Here is a 13,473-nt window from a genome sequence, read left to right as displayed (position 1 = left end):
AGAAAACGTCAAGCAGTTTTGGTCTTATATGAAACATTTGGGTAACGGAGAGAAGGGAGTTGCAGACCTCATGGTGAACAACACAGTTGTAAGTGACCGGACAGGGAAGACCGAAGCACTTAATGCTCAATTCACCAGTGTATTTACGAGGGAAAACAAGCCATACATATCGATGGGAACCAGTAACATCCAAGATATCCTTGAAATAGTGATCCATGAAGCAGGAGTACTAACACAACCATAGAACCTAATGACCAACAAAGCAGCGGGCCCAGATCACTTGCCACCAAGGTTTCTAAAGATGTTCGCATCGAAAATAGCATCCATACTCACAGATTCATTCCAGTCCTCAATTGATTGTGGGTCACTACCATGACAGTGGAAGGAAGCAAACATCTGTGCCATATTTAACAAGGGCAATAAGGCTGCACTTGAGAATTACAGACCAGTTTCACTGACCAGTGTTACATGTAAGATCATCACTCTCACATCATAGACCATTTTGAAAAGAATGGGATACGGGTGGACTCACAACACGGCTTCAGAGCAAAACGTTCAAAAGAAACACAATAAGTCCTTAGAATTATGGCAAAACACATGGAAGATGAGCTTCAACTTAACCAAATGCTCAATGATGTTAATCTCAAACAAGAAGAAACCACCTACTTGAGACTACATCTCAGTGGACAAATACTTCATCGTACAAGTTCACAATCATACCTTGGCGTTTATCTTGATAGCAAGCTTTCGTGGGGGAAGCACGTGGACAATACGGTCACTAAAACCAACCGGACACTAGGATTCCTTTGACGAAACCTCTGGTTCTGCCCAAAGGAAGTGAAAACCACAGCAGAGACAACATTGGTTCGACCCTTACTGGAATACGCTTCATGCGCCTGGGACCCATACAAAACTGGTCATATCAACAAACTAGAAGGGGCACAGAGGAAAGCAGCATGCTTTTGTATCAGGAACTACAATAGAGGTAGCAATGTCACCCAGATGCTGTCCGACCTGGAGTGGGAAACGCTGGAAACAAGAAGGGCAAGGAACAGACTAGCCATGTTGTACATGATTCAAAAGAGGATCATGGGCATTACTGCAGATGGATACATAACATACTCAACAGAAAGGAGAACAAGAAAGAGAAATGATATGCAAATAGAAACCCCATTCACAAGGACAGATATTTATAAGAACGGATACTTTGTAAGAACCTGAAGGGAGTGGAATAAACTAGACAACAATATAGTCAAATCACCTTCACGAGACAGTTTTAAGGGGGCACTAACAGCACGAAGGTATGCACAACACATCCAATTTGGCGATTTGCAGAGTACTGCCCTGCTGACTACAAATTCAGAAGGTTCAGAAAGTTATGATTGATACTGATCAGCTCAATGTGCAACGTCCATTATAAATGACTGCAGGGATCCATGAATGAAAGAGAGGAAATGGGTGCAGCTGTATCGTGTTTAAGATGTAGTGATTGAACAATAAAACCAGGAAAGGGATGGCCAAGGGATACATTTTCACCATCCCATCTCACCACTTGGATAAAAATAATCAAATAACGAAGGAACAACATAGTCAGTGGGAATTCCGTCAATAAATCCTTTCCCGTTGTTGTGAACAAACCAGCACGAAACTTTGGTACCTTGTTTCAGATTGAGTCTGTGATCTTTCTGAGACCCCCTGGAAGATAGGAATATAAATGCAGGTAAGAAATCTACAGAGATTGTTTAAATGTTGAATAGGACAAGTAAGTAGAATTTGCACTTGTATATAATACCTTGTCACCCTGAGTTTGTGACCTTTCACTTCCATTGTCGCATGAGGTTTGCCTTGATCTAAGCTGGGGCGAATGTCATATACCTCAGCATTCACTCCATGGTAAAACTGGCCTGCAGCAGAGAAAAGGAACTAATTCAAATACAAAGTGACAAATAATTAAGTGCAGGATTCCCACAGGGAATAATGCAGCTCCTAATTAATGTTATCTGTGAGGAAGATACATGCAATGGATGATTAAGATGTTGTTAAATTGTGATTGAAACAAAAAAATATATAATAATAGCAGTTTGGAAGCAAGAAATATGGTATTTGATCCAATATAAAAAGTAGTTACAAACTAAATCACTTAATTTGATAATTGTGACTTTAAATAAAGTTTGAAATGGATACATTTCAAAGTGATAATCACCATTAAGTGTAGGAAGGAACTGCAGATGCTGGTTTACACAGAAGATAGACACAAAAAGCTGGAGTAACTTCTCTAGCTTCAAGTAACCCTTGCATCCCCTCTTACTCCGTCCCTCCCCCACCCTAGTCATCGCATTAGTTTCACTGTCGTCCTGCTTAGTTTCACTGTTTGTATCATTTGTTGTCATTTTCGCTTGTGAGGATGAGTGAGTGGGAGGGGGGGAGGAATTTATTAAAAATGTGTTCAAAACAATGGACCATTGTGGGCTCCACTTTTCCTTGATCATCATTGTTGGTTTGATTTGTCCTTTTGCCGACCTTTCATTCACTTGTTCAATATACCTTTCCATATCTCTTGTTTCCCTCTCCACTGACTCTCAGCCTGAAGAGTGGTTTCGACCTGCAACGTCACCTATTCCTTTTCTCCGGAGATGTTGCCTGACCCGCTGAGTCACTCCAGCTTTTTGTGTCTATCACCTTGATTTCTGGGTTAATTTCCCCTTAACCAGAGTGAACTAATGTTGTCACTATTTATTTCAGGAATGAATTATTGAATTAATAATTGAATTAATCTCTGCCTTCCGTTTTAATCTAACACTAGACCAAGTGCAGATCCGTTGGGTCTGTTCCCGCAATGCGCGGTTGTAAGAGGAGGGAGCGGCCTGACGTCATCGCGCAACACCACACGCTAGGCATACACCATCAAGACGCTGTGTACGACGTCAAGATGCTGCGTACGACGTCTAGATGTAAAATCGCTAGCGAAATGGGAAAAATGTCGACGTTTTTGGAGGAGCCGGGAGGCAGCAGCCATTATGGTCGCTGGCCAGCTAGAGGCAAAAAAATGAGTGAGTGGGGGGGGGAGGAATTTATTAAAAATGTGTTCAGAAAAATGACGAAATTTAATGAGGAGTGGATATGCGAATGTAAAAGTGAAATCGCTAGCGAAATGGTAAAAATCTCGGAGTTTTAGCGTGTGGTTTTGGCGGTCCAACGAATCAAAGGCCATACATCTGACATACACCCACACACACACACACACACACACACACACACACACACACACACACACACACACACACACACACACAGAGTTTTAAAAGTATACTAGACCAAGTGCAGGCCCATTGGGTCTGTTTCCCAACAGCGTTTGCGGGGGGGGGGGGGGGTGGGGAGGGGGATTAGGGGCTGCGGCATCACACTCAAATAAGCACCCCCCAAACTCACAGGTGGGGTGAGGGGGGGGGGGTGGGTGAGAAGAAGAGGGGGGGGGGGGTGGGTGAGAAGAGGGGAGGGAGGGGAGAGGAGGAGGAGGAAACGGGATCGATTTGTGAGGGAAAGGAGAGCGGGGTAGGGTGTGAGAGAGGGGGATGGGGAGAGAGATGTGGGGGGAGGGGGGGATGGGGAGGGAGGGGAGGAGGGGGGAGAGGGGTGGAGGGAGAGACGGGAAAGAATGGGGAGTGCGAGGGAGGAGGAGAGGGGTAGGGGGAAGGGGGCGGGTGGAGAGAGGGAAGGGGGTGAGGTAGAGAGGGAAGGGGGGAGAGCGAGTGAGGGAGAGGGGTGAGGAGAGGGAGAGGGGTGAGGAGAGGGAAACATAGAAATTAAGAGCAGTAGTAGGCCATTCGGCCCTTCGAGCCTGCACCACCATTCAATATGGAATTCCAGAGATTCAACACTCTCTGTGTGAAAAATGTTTTTCTAATCTCGGTCCTAAAGGATTTCCCCCTTATCCTTAAACTGTGACCCCCTGTTCTGGACTTCCCCAACATCTGAAACAATCTTCCTGCATCTAGCCTGTCCAACCCCTTAAGAATGTTGTAAGTTTCTATAAGATCCCCCCTCAATCTTCTAAAATTTAGCGAGTACAAGCCAAGTCTATCCAGTCTTTCTTCATAAGACAGTCCTGACATCCCAGGAATCAGTCTGGTGAACCTTCTCTGCACTCCCTCCATGGTCTGTTTCCCCAACGGCGTTTGCGGGGGGGGGGGGGGGGGGGGGGGGGGGTGAGAAGAGGGGAGGGAGGAGGAGGAAACAGGATAGTTTTGGGAGGGAAAGGAGGGAGCGGGGGGTAGGGGTTGAGGGATGGGGAGAGAGCTTTGGGGGAGGGGGGATGGGGAGGGAGGGGAGGGAGCGGGGTGGGAGGGGTGAGGGGCTGGGGGGGAAAGAGGGGAAAGAGTGGGGAGGGAGGAGGAAGGGGTAGCGGGAGTGATGGAAGAGGGATAGGGGAAGGGTGTGGGGGGGAGAGAAGGTAGGGGGTGGGGTAGAGAGGAAAGGGGGGGGGGGGAGAGAGGGATGGGAGAGGGGGGGGAAGAGGGGGAGGAGAAGGGGGAGAGAAGTGGAAGGGTGGGGGGGAGGGAGGGAGGGGTAGAGGGGTAGTGGGAGTGGTAGAAGAGGGACAGAGGGGGTAGGGGGAAGGGGGGTGGTGGTAGAGAGGGTGGGGGGTGGTGGTCTGGGGGAGAGAGAGATGGGTGGCAGAGAGAGAGGGGTGAGGAGAGGGAGACATAGAAACATAGAAATTAAGTGCAGTAGTAGGCCATTCGGCCCTTCGAGCCTGCACCATCTCCATTCAATATGAATCACGGCTGATAGAAACATAGAAAACATAGAAATTAGGTGCAGGAGTAGGCCATTCGGCCCTTCGAGCCTGCACTGCCATTCAATATGATCATGGCTGATCATCCAACTCAGTATCCCGTACCTGCCTTCTCTCCATACCCCCTGATCCCCTTAGCCACAAGGGCCACATCTAACTCCCTCTTAAATATAGCCAATGAACTGGCCTCAATTACCCTCTGTGGCAGAGAGTTCCAGAGATTCACCACTCTCTGTGTGAAAAAAGTTCTTCTCATCTCGGTTTTAAAGGATTTCCCCCTTATCCTTAAGCTGTGACCCCTTGTCCTGGACTTCCCTAACATCGGGAACAATCTTCCTGCATCTAGCCTGTCCAACCCCTTAAGAATTTTGTAAGTTTCTATAAGATCCCCTCTCAGTCTCCTAAATTCTAGAGAGTATAAACCAAGTCTATCCAGTCTTTCTTCATAAGACAGTCCTGACATCCCAGGAATCAGTCTGGTGAACCGTCTCTGCACTCCCTCTATGGCAATAATGTCCTTCCTCAGATTTGGAGACCAAAAACTGTACACAATACTCCAGGTGTGGTCTCACCAAGACCCTGTACACCTGCAGTAGAACCTCCCTGCTCCTATACTCAAATCCTTTTGCAATGAAAGCCAACATACCATTCGCTTTCTTTACTGCCTGCTGCACCTGCATGCCTACCTTCAATGACTGGTGTACCATGCCACCCAGGTCTCGCTGCATCTCCCCCTTTCCCAATCGGCCACCATTTAGATAATTGTCTGCTTTCCCGTTTTTGCCACCAAAATGGATAACCTCACATTTATCCACATTATACTGCATCTGCCAAACATTTGCCCACTCACCCAGCCTATCCAAGTCACCTTGCAGTCTCCTAGCATCTTCCTCACAGCTAACACTGCCCCCCAGCTTAGTGTCATCCGCAAACTTGGAGATATTGCCTTCAATTCCCTCATCCAGATCATTAATATATATTGTAAATAGCTGTGGTCCCAGCACTGAGCCTTGCGGTACCCCACTAGTCACTGCCTGCCATTGTGAAAAGGACCCGTTTACTCCTACTCTTTGCACTCTTTACTCTGATCATCCAGCTCAGTATCCCATACCTACCTTCTCTCCATACCCCCTGATCCCTTTAGCCACAAGGGCCACATCTAACTCCCTCTTAAATATAGCCAATGAACTGGCCTCAACTACCTTCTGTGGCAGAGAGTTCCAGAGACTCACCACTATCTGTGTGAAAAATGTTTCCCTCATCTCAGTACTAAAGGATTTCCCCTTTATCCTTAAACTGTGTCCCGCGTGTCCTGGACTTCCCCAACATCTGTAACAATCTTCCTGCATCAGACAAATGCAATTCAGGGCTTTTCACTTCACAAGCAAAACCAGAATGACAGTTAGTGAAGAATTTGAATAATCGCTGAGCGTTCTCTATGGCAACAACATATGTGATCATTGGGCATTGTGACATCACACGATGGAACATTCACCATGGGCTGGTGCTGCTTGTGTGGGTGAGAATCCAGTTTCTTTTTGAAATATTGAGGTGGTGGTGGGGGGGGGGGGGGGGGGTGAACAATTTGATTAAAAAAGTGTACCTAAACACAACGAAATGTAATGAGGAGTGGATACTTAGAAAGAAAAGCGAAATCTCTACCGAAATGGAAAAGACGTCGGCGATTCTGCGTCCGGTTTCGGAGTTGCGGAGCATCAAAGGAAGAAACGCGGCCGGGAGCCGTACATGCAAATGGATCGTTTCCGATTGGACGTCCGCGAGCATCGGGCATTGTGACATCGCACGGCGGGAACTAATCGAAAGGCAGGAAGGGATCCGTACTGCAGGCGGACGGACGGATTTGAATTTATATATTAATAGATAGATTATATTAATTTAGAGGAGACAAGAGATTTCAATGCCAAGCAGAAAATAATTTGCTGGAAAAATTCAGCAGGTCAAACAAAATATTTGCGTGGTAAAGAAAGGTCGATGTTTCAGGCCAAGAACCTGCATCAGGACTAAGCTTGTCGAGGGAAGGACCAATATATATAAGGGAGAAGTGAAACAGGGGCTGGTAGGTGATAGGTGGAACCAGATGTGAACGTGAGTCAAGTTGTATGGTGGGGTTCATGGACAAGGTGAATAAAGGGAGGGAGACCCTGGTTGGACTGGTGGCAGTGGGAAAGGAACAGACTAGGGGTTTGGAATATTTAATGTTTGTATCATTTAGCTGTAGACTACTCAAGTGGAACAAGAGGTGCTGCTTCTAGTTGATTGCTCCATTTATATATGTGACGGCAGCTTCCACATAGTTTGTGTTTGGCCTTACTGTGGCAGTGCAGAAGGTTGAGTAATGATAGTGAGGTAGGTTGACTTTCACTGTTATTAAGCATTCATTGTCACGGCCATTGTATGTCAATTGTTATTTTAAAGCAAAAGACCACTTCACTGTCACATAGGGGCTATAATCCCTTAGAGTGCTGCCCAATGTTTAAAAGTTTAGTTTAGTTTATTGTCACATGTGTAGAGGTACAGTGAAAAGCTTTTGTTGCGTGCTAACCAGTCAGTGGAAAGAAGGGAGAAGAGGAAGTGGCTGGGGTGCAACTCACCCTTGATTATGCTGCTGGCCTTGCCGAGGCAGCGTGAGGTGTCAATGGAAGGGAGGATGGTTTGCGCGATGGTCTGGGCTGCATCCACAATTCTCTGCAATTTCTTGCAGTCTTGGACGGAGCTGTTCCCAAACCAAGCTGTGATCCATCCCGATAAAATGCTTTCTACGGCGCATCGGTAGAAGTTGGTGAGAGTTGTTGGGGACATGCCAAACTTCCTAAGCCTTCTAAGGAATAGAGTAAATACTCCACATACCAAGTAATCCATGGGTCATGTTGGAGAGCCTGTGGCTGTCGAGTGTATAAAATCCCAGGAAGTCCCGGTGTAGAGGATAATATTTCCAGACGCGATGCAGCACGATGACAAATGTTGCGTCGTCTCCCATCACCAGTGTGAGATTCCTTTCTTTCACAATTGAGATTGAGAAGCTGGGAAATAAATGCAACAAATGATACTGTGTTCATGATTATTTTCTGCTGTTCAGTCCAGAATTTGTGATGTTAACATAATTCTTCTTTACCCTTTTGCTTTGCATTTTTGTGTTCATATTTATTGATAGACCTGTGCCAATCAAACATACAAATATCTCACACCTTTTGCCTTTTAATCTCTGGCCTTTTGTCCAACCATCTGCTTACACATCTCCTCCACCCCCCCCCTGTATCCAGCTATCTCTCTCCCCCCCCCCCCCCCCCCCCCACTGTATCCAGCTATCTCTCGCCAGCCCCCCCCCCCCCCCCCCCCCACTGTATCCAGCTATCTCTCGCCAGCCCCCCCCCCCCCACTGTATCCAGCTATCTCTCGCCAGCCCCCCCCCCCCCACCCCCCCCCCCTACTCTATCCAGCCCCCCCCCCGCCAGGCTTTGTCCTGCTCTCCTCTCTTCTGGATCTCATCATCCCGACACAATCAGTCTGCAAAAGGGTCACAACACATCACCTATCCAGGGTCCAGGAGTTGCTTCACCCGCTGAGGGACCAGCATTTTGAGTCTTCTATTGTAAACCAGCATTTATAGTTCCTTATATCTACTTATATTTGTACAAATTTAGTTTTTGATTTATCAGGAATTTTCTACAAATTCGAACTAAGGCTGGATTTATATTTGACACAAATGTAACATTGCTATATTACGGTATAAATCACACCTCTGTTTTGTTACAGATGCAGTTGCTGACCACGGGAAAACCGTCTTGTCCTCTCCATGAAACACTGTGATCAACTGAGTCGATATTTCCATTTTTAAGTCCATGTTGCTGTTCACAATTCCAAATTTTCCAAAATAGGTACTTAATTTGTTGTTTTTTTCTACCTTCTTATATCCAATCACCTGGCCATTTACCACAAAACCTTCAAGTAAATGTAAATATACATTAGTATTAATTAAATGATGTTAAAATCGAGGGTATCATCTAACAATAGATTGGATTTATGAATGTGATGAATGTAGCAATAGCCAGGTAGTGCAGGAGTCCCCAGCGGTCATCTCCCTCCTAAACAGATAAAACATTTTGATACTGTTGGGGGAGATGGCTCATCAGGGGAAGGCGGCCAAGTTCATGGCACCATGGGTGGCTCTGCGGCACAGGAGGGGAGGAAAAAGAGTGGAAGAGCTATAGTAATAGGGGTTTCAATTGTAAGGGGAATAGGTGGGCATTTCTGCGGCCGCAAATGAGACTCCAGGATGGTATGTTGCCTCCCTGGTGCAAGGGTCAGGGATGTCACTGAACGGCTGCAGAACATTCTGGAGGGGGAGGGTGAACAGCCAGTTGTCGTGGTGCACATTGGCATCAATGATATAGGTAAAAAACGGGATGAGGTCCTACAAGGTGAATTTAGGGAGCTAGGAGATAAACTTAAAAGTAGGACCTCAAAGGTAATAATCTCTGGATTACTACCAGTGCCACGTGCCAGTCAGAGCAGAAATAGGAGGATATTGCAGATGAATACGTGGCTTGAAAAATGGTGCAAGGGGGAGGGATTCAAATTTCTATGGCATTGGAATGTCCTTGGGGGAGTGTTTGCTAGTGCTGTCGGGGAGGATTTAAACTAATGTGGCACGGGGGTGGGAGCATGAGCAGAGAGACAGAGGGGTATAAAATGAGGGTAGAAGCAATAGGTAGCAAGGTGAAAAGTAAAAGTGGCAGGCAGACAAATCCAGGACAAAAATCAAAAAGGGCCACTTTTCAACATAATTGTATAAAGGGTGAGAGTGTTGTAAAAACAAGCCTGAAGGCTTTATGTCTCAATGCAAGGAGCATTCGTAATAAGGTGGATGAGTTGAATGTGCAGATAGTTATTAATGAATATGATATAGTTGGGATCAAGGAGGCATGGCTCCAGGGTGACTAAGGCTGGGAGCTGAACATCCACGGATATTCAATATTCAGGAGGGATAGACAGAAAGGAAAAGGAAGTGGGGTAGTGTTGCTGGTTAGAGAGGAGATTAACGCAATAGAAAGGAAGGACATTAGCTTGGAGGATGTGGAATCGATATGGGCAGAGCTGCGAAACACTAAGGGGCAGAAAACACTAGTGGAATTTGTGTACAGGCCACCTAACAGTAGTAGTGGAGTTGGGGATGGCATCAAACAGGAAATTAGAAATACGTGCAACAAAGGTAAAACAGTTATAATGGGTGACTTCAATCTACATATAGATTGGGTGAATCAAATTGGCAGGGGTGCTGAGGAAGAGGATTTCTTGGAATGTATGTGGGATAGTTTTCTAAACCAACATGTAGAGCAGAGCTACCCAAACTTTCTGATGTGGCGTACCGGTAATTTTTTTTCCAATGTGCCAGGTACCGGTAATATGCGTAGTAATATTAATTTATACAGGAAACAATATATATAATGAATATAAGAAAAGTTGATAATTAGTTTTTATCTTATATTAAAGTTTGTAAACAAATAATACAATATTACAATATAAAAAAAAAAATTAAACCAGCAGTCTTCTAACAAAGATATTTTACCACATAATATATAAGTAATAAAAAAGATATAATGAATAAAGTACAGTAGGTTAATTTTAAAGAATATACAAAATTTGTAGTTATTTTAAACCGCAATGAATAAAGATGTTAACACAAAGATTGAAAGGAATAGGTAACGTTCAATTGTAGACAGAACAATTGAAAATATATCGTAATACTAAAAAATGAAACTAATTATTTTATTACCACAATAATAGCCATGTTAAAACAATACTCTTTACTAATGGGAAAGGTGAGCCTGCTTCTTCTTTGTCAGCTTATCCAGTCGAGGTTCAATTGAGGACAGTGCCACGCGCAATGGAGAATGAATATCCATAGTATTCCTGTACTTTGTTTTAATGACACTCGTGGTTGAGAAGCCAGTCTCGCAGAGGTAAGTTGAAGGAAATGGGAGAAGGGTTTTCAGAGCAATTTCACTAAGCTCAGGATATTCTGCTTTTACTTTTATCCAAAAGGAACCAAGTGATGTTGTAGTGTCGAAACTCATCTTCAATCCTTCGTCAGCAGCTAACTCCAACAATTTATCTTCCATAATGACACTTAAGTCGTCTTTCAATGGAAAGAACGGATTTCGGATCCATCCATAATATATTCTCTCATTTTATTTTGTTCGTGGAGGCAACTCCGTTTCCTAAGAATTCGGCTTGAAGCATAAATTCTTCAATAACTGAGGAATTCCCCACACAAACCCCCAAGAAAGAGAAGCTTGAGAAGATTGGGGTGAAATTTGGCGGGGAAACAGCAAACATGCCGTGTTCACTTATTCCAGATTCTCCCCTCGCCCTTACACCCTCCCATTTTGTCTGCATCCCACACCCTATAGTAGCACCCACTATTTGATGTATAATACAAATAACGAGTACACAACGGAAATGAAAATAAAATGTTTGATTAATTTTGTAATAAAAAGAAAAATAGCATGATTGGTTTTGCATATGAAACAAAATTAACAGAGAGAGAGAGAGAGAGAGAGAGAGAGAGAGAGAGAGAGAGAGAGAGAGAGAGAGAGAGAGAGAGAGAGAGAGAGAGAGAGAGAGAGAGAGGAGAGAGAGGAGAGAGAGAGACACACACACACACAGAGTGAGAGAGAGAGAGAGAGAGAGAGAGAGAGAGAGAAAGGATAGATAGATTGGGAACTTTGATTATAATTATTACAGATAAATTTCCTACGTTTTGACTCTTTTCTTAATTAAACAAAAGTATGATCTCTGAAGGTGCTATCCTTTCTTTCTTTTCTGGAAACTCGCCGCGTACCGGCAACTGATGGTCCGCGTACCGGTACCGGTCCACGGACCACCACTTTGGGTAGCACTGATGTAGAGGAACCAATGAGAGAGCAAGCTATTCTAGACTGAGTATTGAGTTATGAGGAAGGGTTAGTTAGCAATCTTGTTGTGCGTGGCCCCTTGGGCAAGAGTAACCATAATATGGTTGAGTTCTTCATTAGGATTGAGAGTAACATTGTTAATTCAGAAACAAGGGTTCTGAACTTAAAGAAGGGTAACTTTGAGGATATGAGACGTGAATTGGCCAAGATAGACCAGCAATTGATTCTTAAAGGGTTGACGATGGTTATGTAAAGGAAGGCATTTCAAGACTGCAACAGTTGTTCATCCCAGTTTGGCAAAATAATAAATCAGGGAAGGTAGTGCATCCGTGGATAACAAGGGAAATCAGGGATAGTATCAAAACAAAAGATGAAGCATACAAATTAGCCAGAAAAAGCAGCCTACCAGGGGAGTGGGAGAAATTCAGAGTCCAGCAGAGGAGGACAAAGGGCTTAATTAGGAAAGGGAAAATAGATTATGAAAGAAAACTGACAGGTAACATAAAACCGGACTACAAATGTTTTTATAGATATGTGAAGAGAAAAAGAGTAGTTAAAACAAATGTAGGTCCCTTGCAGTCAGATACAGGTGAATTGATCATGGGGAACAAGGACATGGCAGACCAATTGAATAACTACTTTGGTTCTGTCTTCACTAAGAAAACGTAAATAATCTGCTGGAAATAGCAGGGGACCGGGGGTCAAATGAGATGGAGGAACTGAGTGAAATCCAGGTTAGCCGGGAAGTGGTGTTAGGTAAATTGAATGGATTAAAAGACGATAAATCCCCAGGGTCAGATAGGCTGCATCCCAGAGTACTTAAAGAAGTAGCCCCAGAAATAGTGGATGCATTAGTGATAATTTTTCAAAACTCTTTAGATTCTGGAGTAGTTCCTGAGGATTGGAGGATCGCTAATGTAACCCCACTTTTTAAAAAGGGAGGGAGAGAAAAACGGGGAATTACAGACCAGTTAGTCTAACATCGGTAGTGGGGAAACTGCTAGAGTCAGTTATTAAAGATGGGATAGCAGCACATTTGGAAAGTGGTGAAATCATTGGACAAAGTCAGCATGGATTTACGAAAGGTAAATCATGTCTGACTAATCTTATAGAATGTTTCGAGGATGTAACTAGTAGAGTGGATAAGGGAGAACCAGCGGATGTGGTGTATCTGGACTTCCAGAAGGCTTTCGACAAGGTCCCACATAAGAGATTAGTATACAAACTTAAAGCACACGGTATTAGGGGTTCAGTAATGATGTGGATAGAGAATTGGCTGGCAGACAGGACGCAAAGAGTAGGAGTAAACGGGTCCTTTTCACAATGGCAGGCAGTGACTAGTGGGGTACCGCAAGGCTCAGTGCTGGGACCACAGCTATTTACAAGATATATTAATGATCTGGATGAGGGAATTGAATGCAACATCTCCAAGTTTGCGGATGACACGAAGCTGAGGGGCAGTGTTAGCTGTGAGGAGGATGCTAGGAGGCTGCAAGGTGACTTGGATAGGCTGGGTGAGTGGGCAAATGTTTGGCAGATGCAGTATAATGTGGATAAATGTGAGGTTATCCACTTTGGTGGCAAAATCAGGAAAGTAGACTATTATCTGAATGGTGGCCAAATTAGAAAATGAGGGAGATGCAAGCGGACCTGGGTGTCATGGTACACATAGCAAAGCGCGTTTTGCGTCTAGGAGCATGGGAGGTTTCTACTGCAGTTGTACAGGCGTCTTGTGAGACCACA

General features: G+C 44.6%; 1 protein-coding gene across 1 annotated transcript in view; it reads right to left on the bottom strand.

Moving 5' to 3' along the window:
* Positions 1-569: 569 nt before the first annotated feature.
* The window catches only part of LOC129704426 (inter-alpha-trypsin inhibitor heavy chain H3-like), a 13,574-nt gene continuing 670 nt past the window's right edge, over positions 570-13,473 (bottom strand). Inside the window, exons 2-5 of the mRNA XM_055647481.1 lie at positions 8,554-8,755; positions 7,664-7,836; positions 1,793-1,904; positions 570-1,695 (exon numbers count right to left, since the gene is read on the bottom strand). Coding sequence (XP_055503456.1) covers positions 1,533-1,695; positions 1,793-1,904; positions 7,664-7,836; positions 8,554-8,755 — 650 coding nt within the window. The 3' untranslated portion in view covers positions 570-1,532. The remainder of the gene's footprint in view (positions 1,696-1,792; positions 1,905-7,663; positions 7,837-8,553; positions 8,756-13,473) is intronic.

Source organism: Leucoraja erinacea, chromosome 16 (assembly GCF_028641065.1).
Source record: "Leucoraja erinacea ecotype New England chromosome 16, Leri_hhj_1, whole genome shotgun sequence".
NCBI classification, from domain to species: domain Eukaryota; kingdom Metazoa; phylum Chordata; class Chondrichthyes; order Rajiformes; family Rajidae; genus Leucoraja; species Leucoraja erinaceus.
The sequence above is the reverse complement of the archived record's forward strand: the minus strand, read 5'-3'. Positions and strand labels throughout refer to the sequence as shown.